Source organism: Anopheles arabiensis, chromosome X, assembly GCF_016920715.1.
Source record: "Anopheles arabiensis isolate DONGOLA chromosome X, AaraD3, whole genome shotgun sequence".
In the NCBI taxonomy this organism is placed as follows: Eukaryota; Metazoa; Arthropoda; class Insecta; order Diptera; family Culicidae; genus Anopheles; species Anopheles arabiensis.
Window position 1 is genome coordinate 17,205,686 of NC_053519.1, and position 12,010 is coordinate 17,217,695.

The 12,010-nt window shown below is 44.5% G+C and overlaps 4 protein-coding genes across 5 annotated transcripts; 1 reads left to right on the forward strand and 3 right to left on the reverse strand.

Annotated features, from left to right (window-relative positions):
- Window positions 1–418: 418 nt before the first annotated feature.
- LOC120905852 lies at window positions 419–1,259 on the reverse strand. Its single transcript, XM_040317081.1, has 2 exons — window positions 689–1,259; window positions 419–621 (listed from the first exon to the last, which is right to left on the reverse strand). Exons 1-2 carry the CDS (start codon window positions 1,079–1,081, stop codon window positions 616–618), a joined length of 399 nt encoding a protein of 132 aa, XP_040173015.1. The 5' UTR covers window positions 1,082–1,259; the 3' UTR covers window positions 419–615.
- A 1,702-nt stretch (window positions 1,260–2,961) lies between these two features.
- Window positions 2,962–4,179, forward strand: LOC120905845 (polyadenylate-binding protein 6-like). Of its 2 annotated transcripts, none has more exons than XM_040317072.1 (2): window positions 2,962–3,043; window positions 3,188–4,179. In XM_040317072.1, the coding sequence occupies exon 2, from the start codon at window positions 3,203–3,205 to the stop codon at window positions 3,974–3,976; it is 774 nt and encodes a 257-aa protein (XP_040173006.1). In that variant the 5' UTR covers window positions 2,962–3,043; window positions 3,188–3,202; the 3' UTR covers window positions 3,977–4,179. The 2 variants fall into 2 exon arrangements, with proteins under 2 accessions (XP_040173006.1, XP_040173007.1); XM_040317073.1 differs by having other exon boundaries at window positions 3,001–3,089.
- A 3,581-nt stretch (window positions 4,180–7,760) lies between these two features.
- Window positions 7,761–9,252, reverse strand: LOC120905843 (polyadenylate-binding protein 3-like). Its single transcript, XM_040317069.1, has 3 exons — window positions 9,143–9,252; window positions 8,166–9,048; window positions 7,761–8,088 (listed from the first exon to the last, which is right to left on the reverse strand). The coding sequence occupies exons 1-3, from the start codon at window positions 9,225–9,227 to the stop codon at window positions 7,998–8,000; spliced, it is 1,059 nt and encodes a 352-aa protein (XP_040173003.1). The 5' UTR covers window positions 9,228–9,252; the 3' UTR covers window positions 7,761–7,997.
- Window positions 9,253–10,218: 966 nt separating this feature from the next.
- LOC120905855 lies at window positions 10,219–10,848 on the reverse strand. Its single transcript, XM_040317084.1, has 2 exons — window positions 10,659–10,848; window positions 10,219–10,595 (listed from the first exon to the last, which is right to left on the reverse strand). The coding sequence occupies exons 1-2, from the start codon at window positions 10,690–10,692 to the stop codon at window positions 10,276–10,278; spliced, it is 354 nt and encodes a 117-aa protein (XP_040173018.1). The 5' UTR covers window positions 10,693–10,848; the 3' UTR covers window positions 10,219–10,275.
- Between the last annotated feature and the right edge of the window lie 1,162 nt (window positions 10,849–12,010).

Sequence of the window (12,010 nt, forward strand, 5' to 3'; positions counted from 1 at the left end):
AAGTCCCTTTAATATATAAACTCCGTAGATAAATAACGTAACAAACATCACAGTCAATAAAGTAGCGGATAAATACAAAGCTCCAAGATTTAAGCTCTAGTGCATGTTTGGGGTTATGCCACGAGGATTTGAAATATTATGTTTGCATGCGTTTTTTTGCACCACAAAACTCCAACGGGATTTCCACGAATATTCCACGGAAAAAAATATTCTCAACGATATATGACTTGTCAAGTTACATAATCGCTTATGACACATGTTCTCATCACTCAAGAGATTTTAGCCCTTCTAGCGGTATAAGAGTACAACAACAGACAACAACAGAGAACAGACAAAAACTACTGCTAACACAACAGGCGGACGGATTCGCAAGAATGACTGAGTACAAGTTGCATTTTTTTTTCTAAATATTTGCTTCAATTTTATTCAATAATTTTCTTTGACCGAAAGTACATCACATTTTTTATCCATGTATCGAAAATTGCAAAACTACATCCACTATTATTGGAACACACACAGGACTTTATCCGGTTCATTCGCTCCCTTCACTCTTCACGCTGCTGGCAGGAATCGGCACACCAACTCAGCTCATCGCCAGCTCCTCTGCTCAACAGCTTAAACCTACGGAAGCAAAATACATAACATTAGCAAACTCATCAACAACCACACTAGCTTCTTGCCCACCGACCTCCACACGTGCACAGCGATCTTCGCCTTCGGCTGCATCTTCCGAGGCCTCCACGATGGCTTCATCGTGAGCTTCGTCGTGAGTGGTCTCTTGCTCGACGTGATCCTCGCCCACGCTGTTTGCCTCTTGCGGGATTTCCTCCAAAGCTTCTATCAGCTTTCCACTGATGTCTTCAGTTTCATCTCGCTCCACAATGTCACTCATTGCATCTTCTAGAGCCTTCTCGATTTTCGACTGAACCTCATCCGGCTTCTCGACACTCTGATCTTGAGCGGCCTTCTGCTCATCCCGTTCCTGTACGGTCGATATCAGATCATTCCCTGGCTCAGTCGCCAAGGGGGCCAGGTCGACCAATTCCGACGCACTCAGCTCCTTCTCTGGGGTGATAGCCATGGCTTAGCCGCTGTTCTGCACACTGAAATACTTGAAACCGCTCACGGATAATGTCACTGGACGACAAACAAGAATTGTAGCGCTCGATAGGGAAAGTTCCACTAGCTTAGACTTGCACTTAGACACTTGCACAACGCTCGCCACGAAGATGTTACTAGCTTCACAATATTTGAACAACGAAAGGGTGCGTGCGCAATGAGCGATCGGCTTTTATAGCCCTCTAATGCACAAAACATGTCAATGTGTTTGTGTAATTGTATTCTTAGTGTAAGTGACCAACCGTGTGCAGTTATTTGCCTGACTCATTCTTGATACTTCCCAGGGTTTCTCAGCATTAGCTTCGTTAAAAGACAGGATAGGTTAAATCGTGTAATAGAATGATAATAATGTTTTAATTTGTGTATGATCTGCATCGAAAATCTGTGTTTTGATACGTATGTCATCCTTCCGTGGAGTGCTGTCTTGTTTATCAATTGAATTTAATTTTCTCATGTTCGAAATGGGACCGTTTCGGATGATATTCTGCTCGTATTTGATGTACTTTGTATACCTTGCGCTGGAAAGCCCTGCCCAGAGCGCAGTTTCGTTCGGTACGTGCCTATATGATCACAAACATCGTTCGCTCATTGTACGCAAGTGTTCGCGTAGAGAAGATGATGCGATGAGTAATCCTTCGCCACAACAGCGCCACTTCGCTATACAGGATTTGCTATCGCTTCAATAATTTCCTTACATATCGTTTCAATGCAAATTACAGACAGCTTCAAACTCCTTTCATTCATCAAGTTTTTATTTAATTTCTTCATAACCAGTCCCTAGCCAAGCCGCTTTTAAATTTAACATATGGGCCATGCGCTATTACATTCACTTCACATTACATGTGTGTGATCTCCAGTAGGCTCTGATGTCCCGATGCATTAGCATTTTCTGTCGCATTATCTGGTAAGTTCACAACCGGAGGCATTCTTGCAATGTAGTTTCAAACCGACACCAATTATACGTGACCAAAGAGTACTTGTTCTTTATTCAGGAAGGACGGCTTTGCCGTATGCTTGCCAAAGAGTGCTTAATTCGAGGCAAAACGGTATTTATTCACCTGAAAGATGCACAAATCCCCAGACTAGAAAACGCTCAAAAGAGCAATCAGCAAAGCAATAAAATGGATTATTACATTTTCTGAATGCTCACCAAAGCAAAGATCTACGACCGATTTTGCGTTGACGTTGAGAAGCATTTCCAGGTGTAGATGACCATTCCATTCCAGGAGAACGAGATGTAACTCGAATGTAATGAGTCACCGTTGCTGTGAATATTGTGAATCTGAAGCAACAGTTTTATTGCGAAAAGAGATGGTCTTTTCCCCACTGTACGCATTGAAGCTGCTCCCAATAAAGCGAACGCATAGAAGCAACGATCGATTTTCGCTGTTTGTCACGGATTGAAGCCTTGCGATCTTCGTCCATCCAGAGACCGGATATCGATCACACCGACACGGCTCCAGACACGGTGAGCTGTACGATACCAGTCATGTCAGACCGCCGGAACGGTGTCCGATGATTTATGGCCCCCGCGCTGGTCTTGCGTTTGCAAGATATTCCAAACGGAGCAAAAAATATATGATCCATCCCAAGAGCATGGCCAACAGCTCAATGGAACAATAGCTGACAAACAATAAAGGAGTGTAGTGGTAGCACAGCGAAGTTAGGGTTAAGAAGACACTCCGGGATGGGGCATTAGACTTTTGAGATTGCAGTGGACGCAATTGCGTTCGAACATTACCTAGTCACTTACACAGATGCCCAACTGGACACTCTAACCGGATGACGTGTGCATGAATCTGCATGCGAGCACTTCAAAACACTTTCGATGCGTACCTTCTTGCGCTAGAGCGTGGCTCGCATTCTCTCTTTGACCGTGCTACTGATCGGATCTGTTTTTGCAGACTCAGCTTTCCATTATTGTGTGAGTATTGGAATATAGTGCCTTTGCAAAGTTGCTCAGTTTGTATGTACGTATGAGAGTGAGTGTGTGTTTTTTCGGTTTTTGTGGTGCTACTTTTACACTAAACTGCATCTAACTGTATGTTCACATGTATCCCCTGTACAGCCGTTATTGCAAGCAATGGAGCGAAAAGCTACCCTTACGCACGTGTACGTCGGAAATCTGGCGCCCAACGTAAACGACCAACTGCTACGCCGCTATCTCTCGATGGCTGGTACCGTGGTCTCAACGAAGATCGCACGAAATGCAATGACTGGAGAGTCCTTGTTGTACGGCTCGGCCGTGTTCGCGACCACTCGGGACGTCCAAAATGTGATCCGCCGACTGAACGGAAAGGTGTTCCACGACAAGCCGCTGCTGGTGTGCTCGTATGGGGACTGTTCGAGCGAGCTGCACCACTACCAGCGCACTGTCGTAATCGGCAACAAGGAGCAGTACCTAACGCATAGCGCCATTTGCAAGCGGTTCGCACCGTACGGCCGAGTTCTGTTGTGCATGCAGCCCAAGATCCGGCACCGTCCGTCCAACGCTGTGTTCGTGCTGTTAGAATCAGCAGAGGTAGCTAGTCTTGTTATGAAGACTCGCCACGGCTGCTGGTTTGTCAAACCGTACCGGGAGCGAATGAAGCAGGTTCGCTGGGGAATGGAGACATCCGAGCTCGAGCCCAAGCGGAATCCCTCACATGGTGCTACCAGTAGTGAAAGAAAAGTACGTGGCGCGCGATCGGACGATCCGAGGCCAAGTCAGGCTGTTGTACCCAAACTCAACGTCGCTACCAGACAACAGGCCGGGCGTTTTGGTCGCAAAGCTTCCAAAGCTCCTGGAATTGAAGATGACGATGCAGTGTTTAAAATCTTTGGAAATCTGGTTCTCAACGATGATGTATTCCAATAATAATAACGATCAATATTCATTGATTTCTACATACACTGAGGGCCTTTGAGCACTACAATTTTATTAATATCCCATTTGATAAAACTATTCAGCTCAATGTTATTTCGCGAACTCTACTTTGATTATAATAACGCAGCATTCTTATTGAACTATTAAACTTTAATATTATCTAATATATTCAACAACAGCTTCTGTTAGTTCAATTGTCACAACGCACCCATTTACTTGAAATAAAGCTTACTCTCCTTAGTAGGATGCAGCATTTAATCGTGTCTAGTTGCATTTGAACAATAGCATCCTGAAACGATTTGCTTGAGCAGATATCCGAAAACTCATCCATTAGTTGTTTCACGGGGAAAGAAAGGTTGAGTGCGGGTGAAATTACCATGCTATGGTCACTGACATACAGTTTCGCGCAGATTGTCTGAGCGTAATTGTCTGCCCAAGGTTTGCCGGACGAATTATTACATGCAGCTGTGCGGTTTTATTTCACCCGATTGCTTTGCCGTGCGAACGTCTCAGCGCAAGCGATGTGATGTGCATCCTATTACAGTTTGAGTCAATGAAGGGGATGGTGAATGGTTATTTCAGTGTCGGTATATCATTTGCATTCCGTTGATCGTCATGTATCGGAACAAGAATACAATTAAAATTCATAAATTTGGCGATGGAATTAAAGCATATGTAAAAGATTTGCTATTGCTTTATTTGGTTGTGCATCATGACTTTCGGAGAAAAGATTTTTATAGAGAAGCAACGGCATATCAAACTTAAAAAAGAAAATTGTGTTTCAAGTGGCACTGACTCATGCACAATACATATGATAAGTCATATAAGTTTCCACATTCTCCTGCTAAAACAGATCAAACAGATCGATACAGTCCAATGTACTGGCAGCGAAGTGGATGTTTTCTACGTCTTCTTTTTGTCACCAATCGATCAGTGCCTTGTTAGATTTTCTTTTATTTTCCTGTAAAGTATTTTTCAGCAGTAGCAAGCGAAAACAATGGCAGGAAAGTAGCATTAATAGAAAGGCTGACGCGAGAATGGTCGTTCAAGCTTTGCGAACATTATGTTTTTGCTTTTCACACACGTGCTATCAGCACGTTGAGCGGTTGTCTCGTTCACGCGCTTCGAAATTCGGTGCAACGTCCGAACCGGTCCCATAAGGACTCCACGTAGACAAGTTGTCTAGGGCAGACAGGTGGTAAGACGCATCTTGTCACAGGCCCAGAGGCGGATTTATCCATCTCGGGGCCCTAAGCGGGGGAAAGAATTGGGGCCCCTTGTAATATGTTTGATGACTGTTACGGTCGTCATGTGGTATGTTTTGAGATAGTCCCGGTATGTTCGATTTTGGGACGGTTGCCATGTAGTAACTTTGAACTCGCGTTGGTCAGGGTGGCCTTCGTCATCGTTTGCCGAATTAAGTAGAACTGAGGTGGATACTGCTTCGAAGCGGACGTTCGACACTTGATCGTCCAGGCGATCATAGAAACCTTTAGGAGGTTTCCCTTACTGGAAACGTTGGAGTTTAGAGGCCTTACCTTGGGCAGGGGGACATATCTAAACTCTTTAAATGAGAACTCGATAGATGTAGGATGGGCATAGTCCTATCCTGACAGTCCGAACGAATCTGACCTGCCATGATCGGAGTTGGTTTTATTTATACTCAAATGAAGTTAAGGGTTTCTCACATTTGGTTCCGGGTTGTATGTTGGAATGTTATTGTTTTCACTAAGCTAGTTACGTTTGTCTTTTGTTGACAAGAACAATGGTTCTTGTCACTAAGTTCCTGTTTTGGGTTTAATGCTTCTACTGTTCCTGCTTTGGGTTATAAAGCATAAACTGTTCCTGCTTATGTTGTACGTTTCGGTTGGTTCTGTTAAATGTGTCACAATTGTTTTTATATGAACAGTGTGGCCTGAGCTCTTCCGGGTGTGTATGGTATGATCTGATTTACTGAATGTGTTATAATGAATGTGTTACAATGGTGTGACTTGGCTTTCCAAAGTGTGTTACTATGTGTCTATGGTTGATAGTGTGTATTACAATATGTTCTGTATAGCAGATATGCTACACCCTAATTTCCTTAAGGCCCAGGTCTATGAAAATGTTGCGGGAACATGTGTTGCCAAATCGTATGGACGAACTGTCAAACTCATGTTGCGGGAACATTTTTGTGGCAAGAGAAACAAATCGATTTGTTTCATGTTTATGTGTTGTAGGAACATTTTCGGACTTGTTTGCATATCAAAACGGATAAAACATAATTTCAACTTAATTTAGAAAAAAATATGTGATGAAATACGTGCACAATTTTTGAAATAAACAGAAAAATCAATAAATGTTGCCATTGTACAAATGTTGCCGCAACATGTTTCTTACAAAAACTTGTCTTGTGCATTATTAACAAAACATCAATCGCTAATAAAAGTGAACTAACATGTGGAGGATTAGCTCGGGGCCCCCTTTATGCCGGGGCCCCCCGCGGCCGCTCAGTCCGCTTATAGGAAAATCCGCCACTGCACAGGCCACGAGCTTCTTTTGAGACATGTCCGTCCTTAACCGCCAAACGGTACACGGCCTACTTACATGTAAATGACTAACAACTACATGATAGAGGAATGCTTCATTTATCAGTTGCTAAATTCAATTTTAATATTTGATAAACTAAGCTTCAAAGCTTATTTGCACGAAGCCTCAATAACCGAGAGTTTGGGGTTATAGTTCCTCTTGTCCCCTTTTACCAACGATGGGCAGTATTGTATCAAAATGTACGAGTATAGGACAATTTTGAATAGAAATCACTATTTCAATAGGTACATCAAAAGTGAATGTGGGAAACAATGCAATAAATATGCTCGACCACGTCAATATGCCGGAAGAAACTCTCCAAAGCATCGGGGTATTAACCGAGCAAAATAGACAAACGTAAATGATAAAACAGCTGAGCCTTAATCTCTTTACTGCAAAGGAACATGGTGGAAGACGAAGAAGCAAGCGAGAATGAGAGAGAATGTGGGACTAAACGAGAAAGAGAAAGTGATCGTTTGGAAGACAGCATGTTCTTGGACGCTTGGTTCCATTCTACTGATTCTTCGGCCCACTCCATCACCCTCTTTCATACTTCCTTCGCAGCATCATTCGCCGGGGACTTTCAAAGGTGCTTGCGATGCGACGCAAACCGTATGTTTTTGCATAACCACCCCCGGGGCCTTGTCATAAACCGTCCGTCTACGGCGGACGGCACAAACGGCGGCGATCACGGTGCCCAATCGATGAATGAAGATCACATATCTTCGTCCGTCGTGTTATTTTACGAGGCTTTATGGCATTCGTCTCTCGTGCGGCTCGAGATGACTGTAAGCATTATGGCTCGTAAAACGCTGGAAGTCCGGTCAGCAGCTCCAGAGCGCTTCAGTGGCTTATATCTATTACTGCATACAATTACATCCCAAATATCGTGTCTGTCTGTGGCATTGAAATCGCGTATTGATTAAAATAGTCGCATAATTGCTTTTTCTTATTTATGATTTATTTCGCTAGCGAAAAAAGCATTCTTGAACTTCACTCTCATCCCTGTAACAAAATCAGTCTTGGTAAAAGAGTTTCAAAAAACATGAAATAATAAGTATTTGTGGATGTTTATAAAGTAAAGTTTTATTTTGTTTCAAAAATATTTCTAACGAATCTCGTATAGACTGATAATGGAAACGGTATGCGATTGGCAGTAAGTACAATGGTGAGTTATTCAAAATTTATTCATATCAGTAAAAAACAACCTTCTTCTAATACACTGAGCTCCACTCCTGGCTCAAGTGAAAGTAAACGTGAACCTTGAATCTATATACAAAGATAAAAAAAAACTTGCAATTGCACGTTTTACTTGCACTCGATCACTATTCTTCAGCGTGGGATCCACTTCACTCTGCCAGGATGCATGGTTCGCTGATAAACGAAGCTTTAGAATGAGCGATATGGAATCCAACAGCGCCTGGACAAAAGCACGTGGAAGACATTACACACCCAACCAGGCTCTTGGGAAGAGGGATGAAGCAGCCGATGAGGTAGCCACCGCCGGAATAAATGCTGTGCTCAAGTCGATCGGACTGGGAAATGGTAGGAAAAACACATCACTGAATGAAATTTTCCACTTCCACGCACACAAACACACACTCATACTTACACAGCGTCAGTGAACGGCAATAGTTGGTTGGACAGCTTCACGACCTTGAGACGGGAATCGTCCACCACGCTGTTGTCCATAATGCGGGAGACGAAAAGGGCCTGTTTATCGCTCTGGTAGCGCAATATCGCCCAACCGAGCGGCTCTCGGTGCTGATCCCGCAGCACGGACACATCCCTCAGGAGGCCATACGTCCCAAACAGTTCGCGCAGCCGCACCGCTCCGAACGACTGCCCCAAGCCGGACACGCGCACGTACCCACCGAGGAATCGGTTCGTCTGCAGGCGCTGGAACTCGGCCGGCGAAACTGGTGCTCCACCGTGCACGGTGTAAGAATGTCGCACGCGGAGCGCAAACCCATCGCCCATATCCCATCCGTTGAGCTGCAAGTGTGCCTCCTCCGTGTCCATGGCCGACCTAAACGACACATACGCCTCACGGTACCCGTACACGCTCCGGCCCATTACAATTTGCATCACCCGGCCTATCCGACCGAAAAGCTCGTGTAGTACTTCCTCGTCGATCCATTCGCTGAAATTGGTAACGTGCAGCTCGGTGGACGTCAGGATTGGCCGACTGGTGGTAGTAAAGCTGGCCGCCGCGTACATCCGAGTGCCCGCCAGCCAAGCACCGTTCAGGTGACGGGCCGCGTTCTCCAGCGGTTCTGGCTGGTCGTAAACGACGATTGCGCTTTTTACTGCGCCGGGGAATGTGGGGGGCGAGCAGATCATCTCCCGAAAGGGGCCATATAGGTTCAACAACATACCAAGCATTCTATCGTCGTAAAACGAGCTAATGTTGCCCAAAAACAGACAAAAGCGCTTATTCCGCGCAAATGCTTCTGGAAGTGGCACAACGCTGGCCGACCTGTCACGCACTTGGTCTGAAAAGAGTAACACACATATCCACCACACACACGGACAAGCACGGTAGCAAATTAGCTCCAACTTTTTGAATATATTTATGATGAAGCTTACCTCCTGTGTAACTATGCATGATGTTGTTTAGTTTTTGTTTTCCACTCGCACTACAAAAGAAATCACTTACGAAATATGCATTCATCTTGCATCGAACTTTCCTCACCGAGCTGCCGTATTGAAGTGACGAACCGAAAGGAAGCGACAGCAACATGCTGGTACACTGAAACACTCTCGCTGACCGACGCATTTGTGGGAGATTGAGAGAGACGTTGTCCCTGTTCGCTCTCATTTGAGCGCTGCGTCCGATGTACTGCAATATGCGCAAAAATGCACTCGCACATATCGGTTGAGTGTATTGCACTTTTCAGCAATACCAACAAGTTAAGGTTGTGTTTGTGAGTTTCGCTGAGCAGCGGCCGTTTAACGTCATTAGTAAAAGCTCGTGATGCCCAACACAATTAACATGCTTTCTCGTTCTTCCCAACAGATCATCAAACCTGCCAGAGTGAGACAGCATGCTGGCCGTGTTGCTTGGGTGATATTTTATCCCGTTTATGAATTATTTTGCGGTGGTGCCGGAATGGATCATATTCCTGATCTTAAGAATGTCTTTCAAATGTATTTGTTTGTATAAATGTGTATGTGTTACGCGAAAACGTCATCCATACGCGCGAGCTGAACTGGACGGTCACGGAGAGCGTGAGAGTGCGAGTGTGTGTATTTGCAGAATCACCACAGTTTTTGTGTTGATTAAAGATGTTCAAAACGGATCGTTTGATCGTTTGAGAATGATGATCCGATAAATTATTCTTGCTCACTTGCTCACATGGCCATGATCGGCCTCTATTTCCCTCAGCAAAGCGGTGAACCGGATCTATCAAACATTAATCCATGTTTGACTTGCTCACTTTACAGATCCGGATCATTCGACCGGATTCGGATCTGATCACACATCTTTAGTTTTGCAAAAACTTTTCGATGCATATAGTGGAATGCATTACAATTTACAAATGCAGATTTACAATTCACAGCGTATTTACGACAACACCTTCGAAACTTCACCTTGTCAACTTGTTTTCGTGGATAGTGAAATTTTATTAAAACATTAATACATTCGGTAGGTTAATAAATAAGGCCACAGTTGCTTAGGCCCTCTATGGGCCTTTTGTATTATTTGATTTGCGCGTTTGCTAGGTAGGTGGTGGCTTAGCTCTCATCTTCGCTTCCTCCGATTTCTGCGACGGATTGAAGCTGGTGGACGCGTTCATTCGGCAGCCTAGCATCCACACGCCGTTCAGCTGACCGGCGGCATGGTTCACCTGATCCCTCCGGCCGTACTCAATCTTTGCCATCCCGAGGCCATTGCCGTGCGCGTCTTGCGGGTACAGAATGCTTAGGATGGTGCCGTATCGATTGAGCATGTTGGATAGGTGATTCTTCGTCACAGCTGGGCTAATGTTGGTGAGGTAAAGCGCATGCGGCGTGACAGTTGCTGCGCGAAAGGACGATTCTAGAAACAGCAACAAAAAAGTTTAGATTGATTCAGCGCTGGATCCATCTACAGGTGGCTTACCGAGTGTAAAAGAGTCGGGGCTCGCTTGGTTCATTGTGGCTTTAGGCGCGATCGGTACACGTGTTGATGGTGCTTAATGTTTCCAGGAAAAACAACACACACATGGAGAGAGAAAAACCGCCCTAACCGGACAGCGAAACTGTACCGCAACTGTGATGGCGGATGAGTTGTGTAAATGTGTGTGATTGTAATGGGCTGACACAGTAGACTGAACAAGCCACGGTGGAGTGTGTGCGTTTATTTGTTCGGAATAGTGGCTGACTTTTAGTTGCGTATGGTGAGAGTGTGAAACAGCCAAGCGTGATCATCAACACTCACTGGTGTACGTGCAGGAAGCAAATAGCCATCGCTCTTGTAAATCGCTCGCGGAGAGCAACTAGTGCAGGAGAGACAGTGGCTATACTAAAAGTGGCAGATCGGTGTGCAGGGCGTACACTGGGACAGAAGTGTCAAACGTTTGCTTTGCTAGTTGTGTACGTATGCGTAATTCAGTATACAGTTACAGTAGTCTTTCGATTGCGATACGAATTGTGAAACATCGAGCTAAACGGAGAATGGATCTCAAGTGCAGAAAAAGAGTTTATCATTGGTTTAGAGAAAGTGTCGACTAATTAGGATCGGTACGGGAAGGATCGGTGAAAATTGATATAGTCATGGAATCGCATACAAGATTGTGGCCAAACACTCCCGATGATAGTGGGAATGCGAGCACCCGGCCCTCCCGCTTTCGCCCATTGTTTGTCGTTGTGCTACATGCGGTGACGGTTCTAATATTCAACAAAAGTGAGTGAATTTTAGGGAGTTTTGGATATCCGATTGGACATCCGATGTCGTTGCTGTTGGCGATGCAGGGTTACTCACACGTTACTACAGTGATGACAATCTCGGTTACGGTTCAAAATATTCTCGCGGGCTGCAGTTTAGCGGCAGCGAGGGGGGGGGAGGTCAATCAGCAAAAATCATCAAGTTCTTACTCTGGGAGCTATAATCTTATCCACATTTTTTCGTAGCCTCCTATAATTAGTTCATGAAATTCACATCATTTATTTCAGTGGGGGTCGCCCCTACTCGGAAATTCAATAATTCACATTCAATTGCTCCAGATACCTGCTAACTTTCAGGCTACCTGGATAGTTTAGTTTAGTTTAGTTTAGTTTATTAATCGATGGACTATGAAGCCCTCTCGAGTCAAAATTTGTTTACAATACATTACATTAGATAACGAACAGAACATTTATATATTGTTATTGTTGAACGCATTCCGAACACTTAAAAGTGAAGTCAGTTCCGTTATTGTCATCCCAGGCTCATAAATATCGTTAGCTGAATTTAATAGACGGCACATACAAAGA

What these genes read in the sequence shown, in the direction of transcription:
- LOC120905852 (XM_040317081.1), bottom strand. Translation starts at nt 1,081, where the DNA reads ATGGCTATCACCCCAGAGAAGGAGCTGAGTGCGTCGGAATTGGTCGAC.
- LOC120905845 (XM_040317072.1), top strand. Translation starts at nt 3,203, where the DNA reads ATGGAGCGAAAAGCTACCCTTACGCACGTGTACGTCGGAAATCTGGCG.
- LOC120905843 (XM_040317069.1), bottom strand. Translation starts at nt 9,227, where the DNA reads ATGAATGCATATTTCGTAAGTGATTTCTTTTGTAGTGCGAGTGGAAAA. An exon ending in CATGCATAGTTACACAGGAG is followed by an intron (nt 9,049 to 9,142) that starts GTAAGCTTCATC and finishes TACTCTTTTCAG; the next exon opens with ACCAAGTGCGTGACAGGTCG. An exon ending in TTGCCGTTCACTGACGCTGT is followed by an intron (nt 8,089 to 8,165) that starts GTAAGTATGAGT and finishes ACCATTTCCCAG; the next exon opens with TCCGATCGACTTGAGCACAG.
- LOC120905855 (XM_040317084.1), bottom strand. Translation starts at nt 10,692, where the DNA reads ATGAACCAAGCGAGCCCCGACTCTTTTACACTCG. An exon ending in CCCCGACTCTTTTACACTCG is followed by an intron (nt 10,596 to 10,658) that starts GTAAGCCACCTG and finishes TGCTGTTTCTAG; the next exon opens with AATCGTCCTTTCGCGCAGCA.